Source organism: Lytechinus variegatus, chromosome 2 (genome assembly GCF_018143015.1).
Source record: "Lytechinus variegatus isolate NC3 chromosome 2, Lvar_3.0, whole genome shotgun sequence".
In the NCBI taxonomy this organism is placed as follows: domain Eukaryota; kingdom Metazoa; phylum Echinodermata; class Echinoidea; order Temnopleuroida; family Toxopneustidae; genus Lytechinus; species Lytechinus variegatus.
Genome location: NC_054741.1, coordinates 38340899 through 38365017, shown reverse-complemented (window position 1 = coordinate 38365017; position 24119 = coordinate 38340899). Strand labels below are relative to the sequence as shown.

General features: G+C 35.3%; 1 protein-coding gene across 1 annotated transcript in view; it reads right to left on the bottom strand.

The window, feature by feature from the left end:
- LOC121406803 (2,4-dienoyl-CoA reductase [(3E)-enoyl-CoA-producing], mitochondrial-like) overlaps window positions 1-22505 on the bottom strand; it is a 32708-nt gene extending 10203 nt beyond the window's left edge. The window contains exons 1-4 of the mRNA XM_041597673.1: window positions 22437-22505; window positions 11761-11972; window positions 3627-3922; window positions 2838-2937 (exon numbers count right to left, since the gene is read on the bottom strand). Of these exons, the coding sequence (XP_041453607.1) occupies window positions 2838-2937; window positions 3627-3922; window positions 11761-11972; window positions 22437-22505 (677 nt within the window). The remainder of the gene's footprint in view (window positions 1-2837; window positions 2938-3626; window positions 3923-11760; window positions 11973-22436) is intronic.
- Window positions 22506-24119: the final 1614 nt, after the last annotated feature.

Sequence of the window (24119 nt, the reverse complement as noted above, 5' to 3'; positions counted from 1 at the left end):
GTGGTCGGACCCCGTGGTCAACGACCCCAAGCCCCCCCCCCATGTAAATATTTCCAAGTCGTTTACCCCCTCATAGTCTTTGTTTATATCAACCCCTCCCCCCTAAGTATGATGATCTCCGCCACCTAAATGACAAGTATCAAAATGATACTGGATAATAGGCCCAGTGATACGACAAACATTTCGAAGTGAAAATATCTATTTCGTGATAATTTTCAAACGAAAAGTTTACATTGCAAATTCTGATGATGAAGTTCAATTCTCAGATGAATGTTACTATACTCAGTATTCCTATTCATTTGAAAATGACTAAAGTAACAAGAGGAATGTTGCAGGATTTTTGTTGTATTAATACTTCATTTCAATTCAATTTAACATCCATTTTATTCCAATTGTCATTTATTCAATATTCATGTATAACACACACATCAATAATATCATTAATATAGTAGAGAAAATAATGCCCTAGCACTTCTTTATATATGTAGCTAATAAAATACTACCCTTTCATCTCCATATTGTTTTAAGACGATATATGTGGCTTGCATTACAGTGGAAACTGATTTTTTCGCCATGGGGGCTTCAAAATGACAGATTTTCCCATAAAAAGGCAAAATACGAAAAAGGGGTGGATAACTTCGGTAGGCTCCTGAGGGGGTAAGCTTCGATTTCCTAGCACTTCTTTGTATGCAGCTGATAGAGGAAGGGCTACTCTTTTATCGCCATATAGCTTTAAGACGATACATGAGGCTAGCTTTATAGCGGAAACAGCTTTTTGTCTCAATGGGGGCTCCAAAATGACAGATTTTCCCATAAAAAGTGTTGGATAAATTCGGCAGGCCCCTGAGGGGTAGGCTTCGATTTCCTAGCACTTCTATGTATGCAGCTGATAGAAGAAGGACTAATCTTTCATTTCCGTATAGCTTTAACATGTTTTTTGTCTCAATCGGGGCTCCAAAAACAGATTTTCCCATAAAAAGGCAAAATATAAAAAAGGGTCGAGTAATTCGGCAGCCCCCTGACGAAGTAGACTCCAAATCCTTAGCACTTCTTGATATGTAACCGATAGAAAAAAGACTGCTCTTTCATTTCCATATAGCTTTAACATGTTTAAGGCGATATATGTGGCTTGCTTTACAGCGGAAACAGTTTTTTGTCTCAATCGGGGCTCTAAAAACAGATTTTCCCATAAAAAGGCAAAATATAAAAAACGGGGTGGATAACTTCGACAGGCCCATGAGGGGGTAGGCTTCGATTTCCTAGCACTTCTTTGTATGTACCTGATATAGAAAGAGGTAATCTTTTGTCTCCAAGTAGTTATAAGACTATTTAAGTGGCTTGTTTTACAGCGGAAACAGCTTTTTGCCTCAATGGGGGCTCGAAAATGGCAGATTTTCCCATAAATAGGCAAAATACGGAAAAGGGGTGTGCAACTTCAGCAGCAATCTGTGTGGTAGAGGCTTCCATGTCCCAGCACTAATTTATATGTATCTGATAGACAGAAGCCTACTTACTACTTTGTCCCAAGTGATTTCATGACAAATAAAAGTGGCTTTACTACAGAAATGTTCTTATGCCTCAATGGGGCCTCAAAATGGCAAATTCTTACATTATTAGACAAAATACTTAAAATGACTGGGTGACTTTGGCAGCCCCTCTGAGCGAGAAGGTTGCCAGCACTTCTTTATTTATAGATATAGATAAAAGGTTTCTCCTTTGTCTTAAAGTGGTTTTAAATGAAGAAAAGATTGTTTACTACATAGTAGAAATGGTATCTGCCTCAATAAGGACAACAAAATGGCACATTTTCCAAGAAATAGACAAACTTCGGAAAAAAGGACGGGGTGACTTTGGCAGACGGGGTGACTTTGGCCTTTCGGCCAATAAACCTAATAAAAGAATTCATAATTTAAAGAAAATAGAAAAAACGAGTTTGAATAAAGAAAATGGAATATGGTTCGGATCAGATTATATCCCCAGTGAACAAAAAATGCTAATCGATTCATCAGCGTTGGATCTCAAACTAACGGCACTACAAGATTGTGAAAAATAGCCGATATATGGTAGTCAAAACACATCTGAAATGTTAAAAAATATGGCCTAAATCTTAATTTTGTTATGAATAGTGCATATTTAGTCTCACTGAAGTTGTATACAGCGCCGCCTGTTTAACAACACAAAATCACTTTATCATATCAATTTTATATCTACTTGAGATGGAAGTGGATATTGGTCATGAGTGTTTTCCTATTTTGAAGGTTTGATATCTAAATTTCACTTCAAAATGTTACTGTAACGTTAGAGATGTCACCCAGCAACATTTTGATACATGAATGACGTGTTCATGACATATACAAGCGGAGATATGGCAAGTTACATTTCACCATACCATATTGATTATTGATTTTTTTTGCTTTTTTGTGTGTGCTATTTTACATCGCTCTTTCAATTCGTCTGTAGAAAAAAAAACTGATACCACAATTTGAGATTACTACCTACCTAGCAGTAATCTAGAATCTCCATACTGTCCCTATGGTGTCTAACCTTTTCTGTGGTGTGGGTTGTACGAACTTCTTAAATAGGGCCCCTATGATATTTTGCTCCCGGACTATAAAAGTAAACAATGCTTTGCAAATTCTGCTATTTCCCCATGATTTCTCTTGCATGTGATAGTCACTTAACATGTACATTCTGCCTCAAAAAGATATTAGTGGTAAATAAATGAAAAAGAAGATGGGGCAAAAAAAGTCTTAAACTTTATCATGTAATTCTGATGTGCTAAACAGAAGAATACTAATATGATATGAGTTAAAAGTGAAGGTAATATAGAAACTAACCTGATAAAGTTTTCAAGTCCACTTTTAGCAGCGCCACTAGGAGTAACAAAAGAAGATCCAAGGGCTGCGTAAGTTGCGCCTATTGTCAAGAAAGTGGCTCCTGCATATTCAATAAAATTTGGATAGTTTGGAGTTGGTTTTCTTAATATGACTGCAGCATATCACACATAAAATGATCTATAAGTAGCATCATTTAAAACTAACACAAAAAACATTCTTTATAAGAAGGTTTATATTTCAACCTTATTTCTTAAGATCAAAAGTACTTGGAAGATAATTTTGAAATAAGTTTTTTAAAAAAAGTAAACAATTCAGGTACATAAAATATATCACTGTCAACGATCTAGAAACATAATTTAACAATATTTAACTTTGGTATAAGATTTGGATCTTTGGGTACCACAGTCATTTACTATCATTAATTTTCACAAAGACACATAATGTAACATCAATAGCCCCAAAATACAAGATATCATACTATTATTCATCCCAATTTAAGATTTATCTCATTTTAACAGACATGACTGAGATCAACTTTAGTCAATACTGATTTCAATTTATTTCAACTCTTTGAAAGATGGTCCTGGTAGTTTTTTTGTGAATCATGTTCAATACTGAAATGTTTTTCAACTTGATCTGACCTTCTATATAAACCATTATTTGTTGATTTCAAACAATATTAATCAAACACCTTTCTTGAACTACATTCAATTCAATTCAAATAAACATTTATTTTCTCCCATTTCAAAACATGTATAGCAGGGATAAGATCCGTGCATTTTGACAAACCTTTCTCTTGCTCTATTAGTCTTTTTCCTATCTCAAGGGTGGTATACACAGTGCCATTTAATACCACATCAACTACTGCCTTCCATGCATTGGGTGAGAGTCGTTCTGTTGGAGCCACAAAGTTGGCAGCAGCATTATTGATGATGACATCCGGTAGACCTCCACAGATCTCTACAAACTGATCTACTGAGGCTTTAACTGCCTCAGAATCTCTAATATTAGTAGGGATTGGATGGACAGGGTTTCCAGTCTCAGCGGAGATCTCTTCTGATGTACTCTTCAGAACATCTGCAGATCTGCAGAAAGATTGAACTGGATATTATCTACCACTGGATCAGCTCTCTTATTTAATCATGCATGTCAAATAGACATAGTGATCATCTATATAGAGTGTTTTCGCGATGCATAAGAAACGCGCCTATTTTGGTCTGCATCAATTGCCCGTGCAGTATCAGAGCGTATCCCTAAGGCCCCCATTCCACAGAGGGGAGACAATTCAAGGACCTTTGAACCGGCCTTTAAAAGACCAATAATTGGCAAGGTCTTACATCAGTCTTCAAGATCACTGAAATTTGTCATCTCTGTGGAATGGCTCAGGAAGACTCCTCAAAGAACTGTGAAAGACTGATCGGTACTTCTTGTGTTACTGGACTTAGACGTATAGATACCTTTCAATGGTCTTTCAGAGATATATTTTATGCAACAAGTGAGAATTCTTTCTATGGACTGTCCCTGGTCTTTCAATGATCTTTCAGTGATCTCTCACAAGTCTTACAGTGATCTTCGCCCCCATTCCACAGAACGGAGACCATTGAAAGACCACTGAAAGACTTAAAATTGGTGAGGTCTTACAGCGGTCTTCAAGATCACTGAAATTTGTCATCTCTGTGGAATGGCTCAGAAAGACCCCTCAAAAAACTCTGAAAGACTGATGAATATTTCTTGTCTTAATGGTCTTAGACTAGTCCTATAGAGATCTTACAATGGTCTTTCAGAGATCTTTTAAACAACAAGTGATCTTTCAGAATTCTTTCCATGGACTTTGCCTGGTCTTTCAGTGATCTTTGAATGATCTTTCAATGAACTCTCATGAGTCTTACAGTGATCTCCACACAAATCTTGAGAGACAGCCGAAAGATCATTGAAAGACTAACAAGAACTTTGGAAGTTCATCGAAACACCGCTGAAAGACTGCTGAAAGACCACTGAAAGACCATTTTCCTGTAAGACCGTTGTAAGACTGTTTTGAACAATTTCAAAAAGTTTTGGAGCCCATGAAGACCACGAAGACCACTGAAAGATTGGTCAGGACTCGTGTAAGACCTCAAAGACCATTGTAGGTTCATTGAGAGACCTCTGAAAGATCAACCAAAATTCATGGTCTCTCAAAGGTCTTTCAGCGGTCTTGTTCTCTGTGGAATGGGGGTTAATAAGAACGTACTTGAAAGTTCATGGAAAACCGCTGAAAGACTGCTGAAAGACCACCAATTAAAGGACCGTGCATTTTCCTGAAAGACAGCTGAAAGACTGTTTTAAACCGTTACAAAAAGTTTTGAGACTCGATCACGAGGACTACGAAGACCACTGAAAGATCCATCAGGAATCGTAAAAGACCTCGCAGATCTTTGAAAGTTGATTGAAAGACCTTTGAAAGATCATCCAAGTCATAGTCTTACAGCAGTCTTTCAGAGGTCTTGCTCTCTGTGGAATGAGTTTTAGAAAGGAAAGAAATCCGACGAATATTTCGCCGTTGAGTATGAGACCATATTCATCAGTCTCGTGCGTGAAATATACGCAGCATAGATCACAATTATACACAATGACTTTATAATGAACTACATGTCAACGACCTAAATTGATCCTATGAAGTGATAATGCCATTATGAAAAGTGATATTACTTGTCTTGTTAAATCAAATTTCGCCCTCTTTTTTTTTTGTGGGGGGGGGGTGGGATATATGATAAGATACTCGTTAGGGCCAATATCCCACTCATGTGCGATTCGTGGAATATTTTCCAATCTCTTGGAATATTTCTGATATTCCATAATTCTGAGCCATCCAATATAATATAATGATTCAACGTTATGTTTATTTGACTTTATAGGCCTATCCCTCTTATGATTATTCATGAGTATTCTAGATAAACGATTGGTCAATTCGTGATCATGTGGTAAAATATATTTTCTTGGGGTTCGAAGCCTTTGGCTTCTTGGCTACCGCCTTCTTGGTCGCCTTCTTGGGTGTCGATTTCTTGGCAGGGACTTTCTTCTTCGGCGTCTTTTTCTTCTCTTTCTTCTCAGTAGTCTTCTTTACTGACTTCTTCACTTTCTTGGGTGCTGCTTTTGCCTTCTTAGCGGCGGCTGCCTTCTGCTTTTTCTCCTTCTGGGCTGCAGCTTTCGCCTTGGCCTTCTCCCTCTCTTTCTCCTTCTTGGCCCTCTCCTTTTCCTTCTTGGCCTTCTCCGCTGCCTGTGCCTTGGCTGCTTGCACATTCAACTTGAATGACCCCGAAGCACCTTTCCCCTTCGTCTGCGTAAGTTTGCCCTTCTCCACACCAGCCTTCAGAGCCTTCTTGATGAATATGAGCTGTCGGTCCATCTGGACATCGAAGTTCTGCTCGATGTACTTCTTGATTGCCTGCAGCGAAGATCCATTCTTCTCCTTCAGTTCGGTAATTGCTGTCATAACCATCTCAGCAGCAGGCGGATGGGTCGCTGGTTTCTTCTTAGGAGCCTTCTTGGTGTCCTTCTCAGCCATTTTGGTATACGTCTTTACAGTTGCGATGTGAACAAAACAAAATATATGATTTCAATAGGAAAAAACATCGCTGCAAATTAATAGCTATGTATAGTTTTTTCGTAGGTCCGTTTATTAAACAAATATATCAGGCTTTGAAAAAGTATAGTGCAATTATTTTTTCGAGGTTGGTCTAGCAATAACTATTTTTCCCGAGGACGAATCCCCGAGGTAAATAAAGTAGTTTTGCCAGTTCAACCGAGGATTAATTCCCACTATGCTTTTGAATTTTTTAATGGAACGCCTGATCCCGCTGACGTCACAATGGATGAACAGGCGATTAATAAGGTGATTTTTCTCATCATCTGCACGATAACTACATATCCGATGCGTTATTTTATGAAGCTAAAAAACTGGAATTATTCCATGGACCATTTTTTAAAATATGTCTATAATTTTAAAATACTTTACTCTGCAGTGCTGCCAAGAATCACGAATATGACCCCAAGTTTGTGTAAATGGTAGAGTGGTTTTGATTTTTTCTTCACATAGATGCTAAGCATTTGGCGCCTTTTTGGTGTTTTAAACGGTACATTTGCTCTAATAAAAATACTAATAGTTTGAAAACAAGCACATGAACCCCTATTTTTTAATGTTTTTTTATGTGTATATACCTTCCTCTACAACTTTGCAAATTTTTGTGAAAATGACATGGATTTTGAATAAAGTGCAGCATTTATTGTACTTTTGTAGTTTGTTATTGAAAATTCACATTTTTTAGATTGGGTTTTTGTTATCTCTTACGGCATTTTTAAGAACTGACAATGCTGTTAGACTTAAAAGTGCAAACAAATAGAACTATAAATAGATTCTCCATTTTAACAATACAATGATTAACTCTCTTGCAAAATTTGATGACTTTTTCATGTATTTTGACCGAGTAATAAGAGGTTTAAACTCATCGTAGTGGTCTTGCGAGGTCTAATAATGCCTAATTCTTTTGAATGCGCAATTCTTATATAAGAACATCAATTTAGGTGAACTTTGAAGCTCTATTTCGGATATTCAGGTTTTAAAGTATCTATGTGCAAAGTTTGGTGAAAATAACATGGATTTCACTTTAACTGTGGAACGTCCTTAAAGGGGTAGTTTTGAAATACTGCTAAATGGTAAATCGCAGGGTCAAACGTATAGGGTATGTTTTTTTCAAAAGCTTTTAAGACAAGCCAAATGTGTTAAGGGTATGTTTTTTTTCGATTTTCGAATATACTTTCATGGGCAGAACTGCGCATGCTCTGCATGTTCGATATTTTCTTTCAACGTTGAACTGCGCATGCTTCCTGAAAGATTATCAGCCAAAATGATCGCAAATACAGTAAAATAATACAAGCTCGACTCTCGCTTAAATAATTATTTACCGGCAATTTGAGAAAAAAACACTGTGGAATTGGGTCTAGATTAAAATGCAGAAAATATCATTCCAACCACTGGCGGATCCACAAGGTGAGTCAAAGTCCAATACTTATTTTTAGAGCATGCATAGAATAGCCTGCACGTATTTTGAGTGCAACTGCAGCATGCAACGGCCAACGCAGAGGTTAACTATTTTCACTTTGCGCGCTGACGTCACAATGAATGAACAGGTGATTAATCAGCTGTAGGTATGAGCTGACTATTATCTGCACTAAGTGCAGATCCGATGTGTTATTTTATGAAGCTAATAAACTGGAATTATTCCATCGACCATTTTATTTTAAATTCCTCTACAATTTGAAAACAGTTTACTCTGTAGTGCTGCAAACTATGACGACTATGACCCCGAGTTTGAATGAATGATAGAGTGGTTTGGAATTTTTCCTCACATACATTCAAAGCTCTTTGTGCTTTTTGGGGGTGTTTTGAAAAGCATTTGCTCGAATAAAAGTGCTGATAATTTGAAAACAAGCACATGAACCCATATTTGTTTAGGCTGACCTCTATACCTTCCTCTGCAACTTTGCAAAGTTTGATGAAAATGACATGGGTTTTTAATGAAGTGCATAATTTTTGTACTTCCCCAGTTTGTTATTGAAATTTCGCATATTTGAGGTTGAGTTTTTGTTATCTTTCGCGAAATTTCTAAGAACTGAGAGTGCTGTTAGACTTACAAGAGCAAACAATAGCAACATAAATAGATTATCCATCTTAATGATACAATTATTAAATATATTGCAAAATTTGATAAAATTTTCATGGATTTTGACTAAGTAATAGAGCTTTAAACTCATTGTTGCGATCTCGAGAGGTCTAAAAATGCCAAATTCTTTTGAATGCTCAATTACATTGTTAAGAACATCCATTTGGGTGATCTTTGAAGCTCTATAGCAAAAAATCAAGCACATGGACCCATGTTAATTTTTGCATATTTGGAATATTCAGATGCTTAAGTATCTATGCGCAAAGTATGATGAAAATGACATTGATTTTCAATGTTTGGGAGCAAGACTTGTACTGTACGGAACCATTCGCATTTTAGACGGTCCAATAAGACTTTTGCTTGTTTTCGGCGCATTTTGGGTTGTGTCAAGCCAACTCGTAATGATTTGGACAATAATTGGAAACGAGCACACGGACCCCATATTTTGTTTTCTTTTTCGTCTTCAGAATATATTCCTCTACAAATCTAGAGAATATTATGAAAATGTGATTAATTTTGAATGTTTAGGAGCAGAACGTCGGAAAGATTCGTATTTTAGACATTTTGGACGTATTATCAGATTTCTGCACATTTCTGTCGCATATAGGACTTTTCCGAGCCAACTCGCAACATTTTAGACACAGATAGTTTAAAAACGAGCACATGAACCCCATATTGTTATTCTTTTAACGTCTTCAAAATATATTCCTCTACAAATCTAGAGAGTATGATGAAAATGACATAGATTTTGAATGTTTTGAGGTAGAACTAAGGAACCATTCGTATTTTACACATTTTGGACGGTATTTTTGCCCGTTTTCGGCGCATTTTGGGCTGTTCCAAGCCAACTCGGGCCAACTCGCAATACTACAGACGCTGATAGTTTAAAAACGAGCACATGGACCCCATATTTTTAAAGTCTTCAGAATATATTTCTCTACAAATCTAGAGAGTATGATGAAAACGGCACGGATATTTGGGAGCAGAACTACGAAACCATTCGCATTTTAAACAGTATTATTAGACTTTTGTATGTTTTCGGCTCATTTTAGGTGATTTTCAAGCCAACTCGTAACACTTTGGACACTGATAGTTTAAAAACGAGCATATGGACCTCATATTTTTATCTTCCCTACCCATTTGCAACGCATTTCTCTATAATTTTGCTGAATATGATGAAAATGACATGGATTTTGAAGATTTGTATTTTCAAAGTTTATGCCCCATTCTTGTCAAATGAGGGCACTGCTGACTCCATGAATAGATATGGTTTTGCCAATTAAAATATATTTTCCTACTTTGATATCTACTTAGTTACATATCCTTAAAGTTATAATGAAGTTTGATGCGAAATTAACAGAGTAAAGATGATTTAAATTTATTTGGCGAATTCGTGAGGTCTAAGAGAGGCATAATTATCTTAATTGCGCAACATTTCATATCATTCAAATACGGCGATTTTGAAGTCCCGAAAAAAATAAGCACATGAACCTATATTATTTTTTGCATTTTCATAATGCATACATACCAAAGTATCTTTCTGCAAAATGTGGTGAAATGACATGGACTTAAAAATTTTAACTGTACGTGGAACGTCCAGTCGGGTAGAACATGGACCTACTCTCTAGTCGGTCCATGCGTTTCGCGTTTTGAAACGACGTTTGAAAACTATTCTGTCCTCGCAGTAGATTCCAAATTAGCTACTGCAAGTAAATTATGACAAGGGGCAAGGACAACTTTCCCTTGGCCATGTACTTTATTATCAGTGATTTGTGGTTTTCCTTTAAGTACCCATTTCCCTGGGGTTGTGATCTAAATATAGCCTAGGTAGTATATTGTTTTATGTCCTCATGAAATAACAATATAATTTGAAGTGAAACATTTGAAAAAAATGTAATTTTTGTCATTTTATGTATTGGAGTAAAATTTGGAAGAGTATTCCTTACCATACATCACTATATGACATCACATTTGTTGCTAATTTGAAATCTCCATAGAGTGATTACCAATAATCATAACTTTAAAAAATTCCTAACTTTCTTATTTGTCCAATATTGTTCGAGCTTTCACCTATCAACTTGTCTGATTTTCCTTTGTCTTCTAAAAGCAAGTTTTTATTTGTGTTGGGTTTCCAAGCACCTCGATCAAAATACTTTTAAAACATGTCCCGCTGATCGGTCATTAATCTGTGACGTTGCGAGAATTCTTTTCCATTATTTGTCTTTGCGTTTTTGCCTGGAAAATGCGTGATTTATTTATTTTTCGAATAAAAATCACTCCGTTTTTTTTAACCAGTACACATCAAAACCTTTTTTAAACATGTCCGAACGATTGCGCATATTGGCGACTTCCATTGCATTTTCATTCTTTGCGACTTTAATTTGTCAGGAAGATGAGCGCGACCGCTAACAAATTTTAATATATTCCTTTGTTTTTAAATATCGGCGATTGGGATTTCGATTTTAGAAGCTTAACTGCCGATCAAATTTTCGATCTTATTTTGATCCGATTACCCGTTTATAACACTGAGGCATCATGACGCACCCAGGTAAAATGACTGAAACTGACGCAGCCCAATCCTCAAACTGTGACGGACCAAATGTTTCCATGACGATACCCTGCGTCTCTAATTTGTTGGTAAATGGCCCTACCATGACGCACCATTTCCGGGGGTCGAGGGGTACGTCTTACAATTGATAGGTGCATAACAGGGATGCAAATTATAATCAAAAATTGAAAATATTGAATGTATTATGACATATTGGTGTCAAGAAGATATCAGAGTGAGTGGCTTACTGTTTAAAGACACTTTTTTTCTCTCTTTTAGTCGCTGTTGTGTAGTACTTTTGAGAAAAGGAAAGAAACAGTGAAATCTGCCCATTAAGTTTTCTCCATAGGCTTTACATCACATGAAACAGCTAGTCAGGTAGAAAACAGTAATTTCTGTCAATATATATTCATATTTATATATATATATATATATATACATGTATATATTGCACAGCTCTGCTCACTGTACATTGGGTACACAATATTTCATATCTCATGATATTGTTAAAAGTAGGGGTGTCAATGTTCAAGACAGTGAGAAAGGTTATAAATCCCAGAGATTGGAAGGTATTTCTGACATCTAATATTAAGTTAAAAAAATTCAAGGTTATAAAAATTGAAGGTTATGCCAGGCATTATTATCATCAACTTTCCGAAAGATTAGATCTACTTACCTGCTGACAATAGCAACCTCAGCTCCAAGTCGAGATAACATTGTGGTCATGGCTTTTCCAAGTCCTGTTCCACCTCCAGTCACAAAGGCTGTCTTGCCCTTATAGGTATTAGGAGGTAGCATTGGTGTCTTCACAGCTTTCAGGTTATCATACTTCTCTGAAGGATTGCTGCTGGAGTAATTTGGAGTTCCTGAAAGACATCTCACAGACCGCTGGGATAAAAAGAGAAATTACATTCATGTAGGCGCGTAGCCAGGGGGGGGGGCGGTGGGGGCGGTCGCCCCCCAAAAAAAAAGTCCCCAAAAAGAAAAAAAAAGAAGGGAAAAAAGAGAGGAGAAAAGGAAAAGGGAAGGGAGGAAAGGGAAGAAAGGTAGCTTTGTGTTTTTTTTTTTCTTTTTATTCTTTATTTTTTTCTCAAAAGAGAAACTCCTTCACTCTTCTTGCTCTAAATTCATATATGAATTTTGCTTCCGCGCTGCGCGCGGTCAAATGACAATACTGAAGTTCTCCATTGTTCCCCCACCTTTTCTCTAACCCTGTTTTTCCACCTCAGCTATGTGCTTCTTGCCAGTTAAAGTTAAAATTGTATACATTAGGGCATGAATTTGAGTAAGGTTAGGCCGAAGTAAATATATGAAGTTTTTTTTTTTCAATTGATCGCGCAACTTCTGGTCTGGTCGGCTCCAAGCGGGTAAAATCTTTATATCAGTTTCTGCCGTCACCTCCATAAAGTAAGCTTCTCCCGCTTTTCAGGTCATTACTATAAACAACCATAATTTGGGGGCAAACAGGTTCCTAATTTTAAAAGAGGAAGGTATGGAATTCGTGTCGTATTAAATAAAAAAGTACAATATTTTTTTATCAAATTGTATTAAACTTCATGTCATTTCCCTGTATACATTCATCTCCTGTCCTGCACCCTCAGTTTGAAATTTTGAATGACACTTAAGTTTCTTTATATTCAAAATGAAGCGCTTCAGGATAAGTCAAAAAAAATTAATCATCCTGTATTATATAGATAGATAGTTTCAATAAATCACAGAAGTTTCAACTTTATGCGCACTATTTTCTTTGTAATGAATTTCAATAATCTTAGAAAATCAATTGAATTAGAGACGATTGGGTATTAGAGATATCTACATTTGATGAAACGTCCGCCCTTTGAAATTTCAGAGTTTCATTGCTCTGCGCGGGGAGGAATATCTTCCTCTACCAATCTTCTCCTCTGTTTTGCGAGTTAAAAATATGCACTGATGCTAAATTGTTTGTAATCAAATCTGATCTTTCCAAAGAAAGTTTCAATATATCTTTGAGAATACCCTTTTCTCGGGACCCTTTTTATGGCAAGAAAAATTGATAAAACACTTTAGCTTCCGCGCTTCGTGCGGAGTTATCATCATTTTAATTTCCTCCATTGTATACCTCTTTTGTGCGTTCACAATCACTTTTGAAAACAAGGTTCAAAATCGCAATATAGTCAACCGAATTGGAGGTACTAGAGACAAGAGAAACGGCTCCTTTTCATTTTAATTTATGAAACACTAAGAGCTTCGCGCTTCGCGCGGGAGGGGGAAACTCCCCCTCCCTGCACCCACCCCCTAGGGAGCGCGCTTCGCGCGCTCTGTAAGTGTTGGCACGCTTCGCGTGCATTTACCGCCCCCTCCAAAATGAAATCCTGGCTACGCGGTTGCATTCATGTGAGCATCTCTCATAACACTACTGAACAGTGAAAAAAATTCTAACTAATAAAAATCCCTGGTGCCCCGACCCAAAATGGAATTTTTTAAATTTTGGGGCCTTTTTTTAATGCCGATATTCATATTTTCCAACAGAAACTAAAAAAAATATGTGATGTGTCAGATTCAGTGAAATTTCATTAGATTGTTAGCAATGAATAAAACTTGATTATTAATTTATCTTCTAGCATAAGCAACTGCATGCATGAGGGACTGTACGTCTATATATGCCAGGAGAAAGCCGGTCGTGTAGACTTCGTCTCTGAGCAGGATCTTTCACAACTCACCGAAAATTCGACTTTTAGCCTTAATTGAATCACCTTATCTTCGTGGATTTTAACTATTTGTGTGGTAAACTGATTTTATTGCATCTCTATGACTTATTTCGAGCCATAAGTGTGTTTTTGAGGCCTAAACATTGCCCGGACCGCAAAAGGCCTACATAATGCCTACAGAGTATACATGCTGCGTATAAAGCGGGGATACACATCCGGCCATATCATTTGACCCACCAATGACAAGACATTGTTCAGAAAAGAGCGTTCTTCTTCCAGGTGAATTTATCAATTTGATTTAACTATTTTTGGATGTAAACTGAACCATTATGTGCTATATGTCCTTGGCATATTGTTATGTTGCAGAATTTATAACTTCGGGGTTAGCTAAACATGTCTCCGCGCGTTTGTACGACAAATATAAGGGAGTACCAGGTACGTCATCTTTTGCATATAAACTTCCAAAGGGAATTACTGTTTCTACCTTCGAACATACGGTTCTGACAATATGCCAATCACTTCAGTATCAGGAGAAAGACACTGACACACCTTTGATTATCAACAACCTCACTTCCATCTATCCACATTTGAACCAAGAGATTTTTTGTTTTGCGTCATGATGTTGAAGGCAATACAGTGAAGAACAGCGACAAATCCTCAGGCCCCCTCCAAAGAAATGTTTCGTGAACTCCAATGGCTCCCCTTCAATTACCGCGTTACCTATTTTAAGTGTATTTTTTGTGTATAGATGTACCAACGGTCTGTCATCGGAATATTATCGTAATGTGTTTACTTTTGCAAGTGATTCTCATTGTTTTAATACTAGATATGCAGCAAAAGATAATTTGATCACCCCAAAAACTCATACCGAAATTTTTAAACACTCTTTATTTTACTCAGCGATTTTACTTTGGAACAACTTGCCATTTAATTTGAAACAGTCAAAATCTTTATCAATCTTTAAACAGAAACTTAAAGTACATCTTTTTAAATTCTAAGTTTTATTATTGCCTCTTAAATTTGAAATCAACTTTTTATGTCTATCTACTTTATTTTATTTATATGTACTGCTTTGTGTGTAATTTTGTTAATTAGTATCATGCTTTTAACGATGTCGTATGTTTGCTACTCTGTTTCCTGTTATGATGTGAGTCATGTTATTTATAATATTTCTGTGTATATTTTACATGTATTCAAATGTTTTTATACTTGTTTTTATCATGTATTCCAGGGCCCCACGGGAGACCAGTTTATTGCTGAGTGGGCTACCTTGTTAAATATATTGAAATAAATAAATAGCTCAGTTGCGGCGGTTGGTGCAATATGGTAATGGGTGCACACAGAGCTAAGAATTTTACCTTTTTCACCGCATTCACACAGTCAAAATTTAAAGAGAATAAAATAAATAACTTATTTAGTTTACATTTGGTAGCTGCCATCAGCGGCGTACCGTGGGTCACGGCATTGGGGGGCACCAGCAAAAATTTCGGGTCACTTAGGGAGCGCGCGAAGCGCGCTCAGTTGTCAGGTATACTGACCTAATAGAGATATTTTAAGGACATGCAGTGCCATCAAACGGATATGTATCTCACTGATTAAATAATGCGAGCGCGAAGCGCGAGCTGAAAATTTTTGATATTGAGGGCTAAAAATTTACATTATAAGCGAATTGTTTTGTAATCATGATACTTAACTGTCTCGCTAAACAAACAATGCGAGCGCGAAGCGCGAGCTAAAATTTTTGTATATACTGACCCTAAACAAGGAAATTTTAAGGATTATATTTTAGAATCCATTAAGAGTATAAATATCTCACCATAGTCATCTTATGCTATTGCCATCCTTTGCTGATTTTGTTAGAATTACATCTAAACACAGTCATGAAGCACCTTTTGTAGTCATGTAATCATGATTATCATACGCATCTCACTAATGAAATACTGCGAGCGCGAAGCGCGAGCTGAAAATCTAGGAAATTCAGACATAAAGAGGGGCATTCCAAGGCTTGTTTGTAGGAATTCACTAAAGGGGAAGTTCACCCTGACAAAAAGTTTAATGTAAAAATAGCAGAAAAAAAATATTGCCGAAGGTTTGAGAAAAATTCATCAAAAGATTAAAAAGTTATTAGAATTTCAATTATTTGATTTGTGACGTCATATGCGAGCAGCATTCCTACATAGCAAAATGGTAAAAAATCAATGAAATGTCATTTTCTCAGAAAATTGAAAATTGTTTTCACTGTACCTTTTGTATATCAATCAACAAATCACTTCACACCCGATCATGAATAGAAAACAAAATTAAGTCGTCAGGAACCATACAAAATTTGAAATTCATGCATTTTATATTACATAACACATGGGGCAGCTGCTCGTTTATGACGTCACAAATCCATAACTTTGAACTCTAATAACTTTCTTACTCTTTAACGGATTTTCCTCAAACCTTCACCAATAATTTTTACTATTTTTCTGCCATTTTTACAACAAAGTTTTCTTCAGGGTGAACTTCCCCTTAAGACCCCACGTATTTCACTAACCAAATGATGCGAGCGCGAGCTTAAATTTTTTGATATTCAGATCAGAAAAAATTGACATTTTAAGGACTGATTTTAGGAGTTCATGAAGAGCAGAAATCTCACCAATCCAATAATCCGAACGTTAGCACGGACAGGAAATGTTTTATATTAAGACCTTAAAATAGGGCAATAACTTTCAGTAGTCATGAAAGAGAAGAATATATCACTACTTAAAACAATAATAACTCTAATTGCCAGGAAATATATTATTTTGTTGTATATTGATTTGAAAACGGGAGGCTTGAGTACAGCAGGTTATATATCTCGTTAAAAATTCTATGCGAGCACCATGAACAATGAAGACACAATTAAGCAAATAATGTTTCATAAAGTTGTGAAAAAAATGCTTCTTATGTTATATAACATAATATATTATAACACTATGATAAACAACAATTTCTTCTTTCCCCCACTACGTTTCTCTTCCTTTTTCCCTCTTTTTCTCCTTCCCCCATTTTTTTTGGCCAGCCGATGGGGGGGGGGGGGCACGTGCCCCCATGCCCCCCGTAGTTACGCCACTGGCTGCCATAATTATGATGTGGTATTAAAAAAAGGAAGTTCGAAGTCTCGTATCTTGTGAATAAATGTACCATTTTTTTGTTTTGTTTTGGGTAAAATGCATGCAGCTAGGTTTTGGTAGTATTGATAATGACAAATCTAGTGAAAATACTAATTTTTCACCTTTCCTTTAGGATCAAGTGTCAGAATTGATTTCAAAATACCCTTCCCCCACTACTCCAGAAAGTTCTTCCAAAACTGCACATAAATGTATATCTGCAACTCTATTGCCCGTATTAGCTCGGATTTTAATTATATATAACACTGGCTTAAAGGTGTGGTTTTACTATGGCATGTATGGAGAGCAAATTGGAGCTTGAATCCCCAAGAGTGCCCAGCCAATTTATTCACTCATCTTGACTCCCAAATTGTCTGGGAATGATAACTAGAGTATTTTTCTTCATTATAAAAGCAAAAGGGAACTAAATAGTAAACATAAGAAATGTACAATATAAATAGAATTTTTGAACTTTTTGCTCCCCATAATTTAAGCACAGAGTTAGACCGTGGTAGTTAAACCTAGCTGACCTTAGAATACGGGTCAAATTGTTTCAGCTGTGTGTGTGTTGTGACAAATTATACTACAGAGCCTATTGGGAGCATTGGGATGAATTTCATTAAAAATTCATTTGATTACTACTAAAAAAATGAAAACAAACAAACAATAAGACAGTTTAATGAAGTGGTTGATGAGGTACAAAAATCTTGCAGTCTCCCTAGAAACTATAAACAGGACAATATGTATCACCGATCATCTCAATGGAAATATGCAAACATCCAAATATATTTTTGAACAGATTGTGACAAATGTTTCTTGCCATACATTCTAAATAAATTGTATATCCCGTACCATGTTTTTGCTCTATTTACATCAGCCCTAATGCTATCATATTCAGCCACAAATCTGATATTCTGAAGACTTTGCCTGATAGCATCATCCCTCAGAAGGGCCTCAGAAAGAGGCAAGGCTATCGCCATCTTCAATCAAACTCAAATTTCAAACTAGGATCTATAAACTTATAGCAATTCATGAATGCAACTACGAGTGACGTGCGTTGACGCACTTGCTCCCTGCGTTAGGCACTTCCCTACGTTTTCAGAAAAAAACTGAGCGACCGTAGCCTCCCCCAAAAAAACTTACAGCAAAAAAATAATGTACGGCGGATCGTGTGTTACACCCACAAATGTAATTATCGCCCACAAATGTAATAACACTACCCACAAATGTAATAACGCCCACAAATGTAATAACACTTTACCCACAAATGTAATAATTTCACCCACAAATGTAATAATGCACTTTACCCACAAATGTAATAATTTTTGATCGCCCACAAATGTAATAATGACTTTACCCACAAATGTAATAAATTTGAAGGGATTTTTGGCGAATCCGTTCTAAACTAATATCCTATAGTAGTACGTTCATATAGCACAAAAGTGCAAAGACTTTATTTCCAGACCCGGATAATAACAAAATTACAATATAAGTCCAAAGTCTTTTTTCCAGAACCGGTTGTTTCCAAAATTATATTATAAGTTGAAAGTCTTTTTTCCAGACCCGGTTGTTTAAAAAATTATAATATTAGTTGAAAGTCTTTTTTCCAGACCCGGTTATTTTAAAAATTATAATACAAGTCCAAAGTCTTTTTTCCAGACCCTTTTTTTATAAAATTATAATATAAGTTAAAAGTCTTTTTTCCAGACCCGGTTGTTTCAAAAATTATATTTAAGTTCAAAGTCTTTTTTCCAGACCCGGTTATTTAAAAAATTATAATATAAGTCCAAAGTCTTTTTTTCCAGACCCGGTTGTTAAAAAAATTATAATATAAGTTGAAAGTCTTTTTTCAAGACCCGGTTGTTTAAAAAATCATCATATAAGTCCAAAGTCTTTTTTCCAGACCCGGTTGTTTCAAAAATTATATTTAAGTTCAAAGTCTTTTTTCTAGACCCGGTTATTTAAAAAATTATAATATAAGTCCAAAGTCTTTTTCCAGACCCGGTTGTTTAAAAAAAATACAATATAAGTTGAAAGTCTTTTTTCCAGACCTGGTTGTTTCAAAAATTATAATCTAAGTTCAAAGTCTTTTTGCCAGACCCGGTTGATTCAAATATTATAATATAAAGTCTTTTTTCCAGACCTGGTTGTTTCAAAAATTATAATCTAAGTTCAAAGTCTTTTTGCCAGACCCGGTTGATTCAAATATTATAATATAAAGTCTTTTTTCCAGACCTGGTTGTTTCAAAAATTATAATATAAGTTGAAAGTCTTTTTTCCAGACCCGGTTGTTTCTAAAATTGTAATTTAAATTAAAAGTCTTTTTGCCAGACCCGGTTGTTTCAAATATTATAATATAAGTTGAAAGTCTCTTTTCCAGACCCAGTAGTTTTAAAAAGTCTTTCTTCAAGACTCAGTTATTTTAAAATAACAAATCATAAAAAATATATATGAAAATAATACAACAAAGGCCCCGCAATCTTATTGATGTTGAATAATATGGATATATAGCGTAGTCTTCCCTCCAGAACCACTTATTTCAAAATTACAATTCATTTCTTCAAGAGTCAAAAAGTAGCAAAGATCCCCACTCTCTTATTAATGTGAAATAACATGGGAATATAATGTAGTCTTTCATCCAGTCCCAGATTTTTCAAACAAAAAATGAATAATAATAATAATAAATTAGTAATAATGATAAAAAAGACCAACGAACCTATTTATGTCGAATAACATGGACATATAGCGTAGTCTCTCCTCCAGACCCAGTTATAAAAATCGTTAAAAACACAACAACAACAAAACAAAGACCTTGCAATTTTATCAACATTGAATAGCATGGAAATAAGGTGTAGTCTTTGCTCCAGACCCAGTTATTTCAAAATAGGAAATAATGAGAAACAATAAAAACAAACAATATCAGCAAAGACCCAAAAATACAATAGATGTAGAATAAGGTTGTTGTTTTTATTTTTATCAAGGGTTTTAAGGCGCATATCATTCAGATATGAACATTTACGCCTATGATTAATTTGTCGTTTTCGTCGTATGCGTTATGACATGGTTTTTATAGTTTGGAAGATGCTGGGGATTAAGTTTTAAGATTAAAATTTCGCTTATTTTGTATTTTTAAGAGAACTGGGTGTGGGATGAATAGAACACTCTAAACCCAAGCATTTTAACTGGGTTTAATTTTGAAGATTCGTCTTAGCTTTGATTTTTGTTTCAATATTTGTTTATCTTTTAAATAACCGGGTCTAGACGAAATACTAAGCATAGTACTAAGATTGTTTAAATCATTATTTAAAGGACTGGGTGTGGAATAAAGACAACGATCTAAACACTTGCTTTTCTACATGATCTTAATTTGGGGGATTGTTGATTCTTAGATTCGTTGTTGGGGGTTGGGTTTTATTGTTTTTTTATTCTTGATATAACTGTGTCTGGAGGAAAGTCTACAATCGATCTTCATGTTATTCGACAGTAATTAGATTATTGGGTATTTGTTTTAGAATATTTGTAAAAAATATTTTGTTTGTGTTTTTTTTTTTCAATAAATAACAAAGTCTGGAAAAGGGATGTTTGCTTTACCCATGCATTACAATGTTTTGTAGGGGTCTCAGTATTATTTGAAAAAAAATTGGTGTGGGGGTAAAAACATATTTTTACACCCAGATACACCCATTAAGGGTGTAACTTTTGAAGATTGGTCTTAGATTTGAATTTTTTTAATTCATTTTTTTTAAATAACAAGGTCTGGAGGAAAGAGTACGTTCTAAAACTCGTTTTATGCCACAAGAATAAGAATATGATAGGGTTTTACATAATTTTTTCAAAAATTAGGCATAGAATAATGACAACGCTCTTAACCTCTTTTAAGACCGGTTCATAGGTTTACGGATTATTTGGTCTTACATTTGGAGTTTTTCTTATTATTACTATTAGCGTTATTAAAAAAAATAACTGGGTCTGGCTGAAAGACTATGCTATATGTACAGGTTATCCAGCATTAATAACATTATGGGGTCTTTCTACTGTTTTTGTTGTTGTTGTATTGTTATTCATAATTTTGGAATAACAGGGTTTGGAGACAAGACTAAGCTGAATTTTCACTTTTATTCCACTGGAATATCATTATCGTATCTTAGTTTGGAGTTATATTATACTTTTTGAAACAACTGGGTCTGGAAAAAAGACTTTCAACTTACATCATAATTTTTTAAACAACTGGGTCAGGAAAAAAGACTTTGAACTTATATCATAATTTTGGAAGCAACAGGGTCCGGAAAAAAAGAGACTTTGGACTTATGTTATGAATATTTGATTAATCAGGTCTGAAAAAGACTTTAAACTCTTGTTATAATTTTTTAAACAACCGGGTCTGGAAAAAAGACTTTCAACTTATATTGTAATTTTTGAAACAACCGGGTCTGGAAAAAGACTGGACTTATATTATAATTTTTGAAATAACCTGGTCTGGAAAAAGACTTTCAACTTATATTACAATTTTTTAATCAACCTGGTCTGGAAAAAAGACTTGCACATTTGTGCTATATGAACACATTAGTTTATACTTACCGGGTCTGGAGAACAGACTCTGCTTGATTCTCAATTTACTCTTAGCGCGTATATTCACAATACGCGCCATATAAGTGAAAACAACAACAAAGATGTTTATTCCACCAGTTTTAATTAACTGGGTCTGGAGAAAAGACTAAGCTCGATTCTCATTTTTATTCCACTGGAATATCATTATTGTAACTTAGTTTGGACTTATATTATATTTTTTTCAAGAACCGGGTCTGGAAAAAAGATTTTGGACTTATATTATAATATTTGAAACAACTGGGTCTGGAAAAAAGACTTTCAACTCATATTATAATTTTTGAAACAACCGGGTCTGGAAAAAAGACTTTGGACTTATATTATAATTTTCTTATTATCCGGGTCTGGAAATAAAATTTTTGGACTTTTGTGCTATATGAATGTATAACTATAGGATTTTAGTTGAGAACGGATTCGCCGAAAATCCCTTCAAATTTATTACATTTGTGGGTAAAGTCATTATTACATTTGTGGGAGAAATTATTACATTTGTGGGTAAAGTGTTATTACATTTGTGGGCGTTATTACATTTGTGGGTAAAGTGTTATTACATTTGTGGGCGTTATTACATTTGTAGGTGCAACAATCGTGACCAGGCAAAGGCTTGCGTAATAGCTACATATGTTTGAATACAAATGAATCAAATGGCTGTTTTCGACTCGCCGTACGGCTGTCGAATGTGACCGAGTATAGAAAGTCTAGCGCCGTCTTATCTCAGCTCTGTTATACGGTCGACGACGTGACCACCACTTTAATACCCGACGTCAACCCTGTACGAGCCGTGGAATCGTTAACTTGGTTTACGCTGGAAGTACCGCCTGCGACATTACGTCTAGTGTTGATAGTTTCATGAAATGTTTTTTCTAGATTCTATCAACAATAACCTTCTGTTTTGTTTAATAATAATAATAATAATAATAGTTTACCTGGCTAGAAGACCAAACGATGCCGCAACATTTTCCTCTTGTGATATTTTTTGTTACAAACGCGAACATTCTTATTTGTCTGTACGAATGGGATATCTTGACGTACAGTGGGACGTCGATCGATCGTGTCCAAGTTTCTTTTGGAAGGACTCGTTGAAAAAAAGAGAGTCAAAGTATCAAAGATAGTGAGTTAATTTTTTATTTTTTTAATTAGATGGTAGGACTTTTGACTTGCAAGACATCACATCAAAAATAATATCTATGATAACAAAAGCAAAGAGAGCTTATCAATATTATCACGAACTTACAACTTCAGATGTTCAGATAAATTATACAATAAAAATTACTTAATCAAACTAAACCATGACTTGCGATATCAAGCTAGCATCGCCCCCCTCCCATTACTCACACGAACAAACACTCCATGCACATAAGAAAAGCTATTTTTAATTCACTGTTGGGCATTATATTTAACAATACCTATTTATAGTGTTGAACCTTTTTTCAATATTTATATCCAGATTGTTGTATAGTACATGTCCCTTGTAAAAGAATGAGAATTTTGAGACATTAGTCGAATGAGGGGTAAATGATATTCAGTTGAGGACCTGTTGCATGATTATAAACATTTTTTGGGATATCTTGACGGTAATGGGAAAGATAGTGAGTTAATTTTGGATTTTCAAATAGAGGGTAGGATTTTTGCCTTGCAAGACATCACAACAAAAATAATACAATAATACTCTTTTAAGTAAGAGAATGGATATACCCCAATCATTTAAAAAGCTTAAGGATAAGTACCGTACAATATAACAACAAAAAAGGAAAGATATTTCTAGCATTTTTCTAAGACCACGAAAATCCACTCTGAACAGTAGACTCAGAAAATTTTGATATAAAATATTACACAATAATACTATACACAAAAATGTTTATATTCATTTTAAAAGACAACATATTATTAATGTTCTTTCTGCAGTGAAAAAGGAGAAACATATGATCATATATTTTTCACGTAATTAGATTAAAACTACATCGGGAAGAATGTGGGAACATGCTTCAACTCCCTATTACAAATATAGATGTTCACGTTGGCGTGGAAAGTTTAACAAGAGGAGAGGCTAAACTATTAAATCACATAATAATCCTAATAGAAGAAAAAGTAGAAACACAAAAAAATCAACCGACCCTTAACCACATTAAAAGAAAATACAAGATGATAGACTAGAAGAAAGAAAAATAGCTGAACAGAGAGGTCATTAACATACCATTTCAGAAAATGAGACAAGTTTATTTTCTAGGGGTGGGGGGGCTGAGGCAAAGTATTAAAGTTCAAGTATGCAGTCATTAATACTCTAAATGCAAGATGCAGGTCTGGTTCAATAGTCGCACTCCTCTCGAAGTAGGTCGGGCGATCGTTTTGGGGTGGAATTTGCGCCTTGGTGGTGCATTGTTGCTCCTTCTGGAGAGAAAATGTAAAAAATAAATATATTTAAAAATACGCATACATTCGTAATTCCGAAGCTTCGTTGTTCCGAATGTTCGGTTATTACAAAGGTTCGTTATTCTGAAGGTTTGTTAGTCCGAAAACAAAATGAGGTTCGCAATTCCGAAGGTTCGTTAATCCAAAAGCGAAATGTCGGGTAAATGATATACAGTTGAGGACCTGTTGCATGATTATAA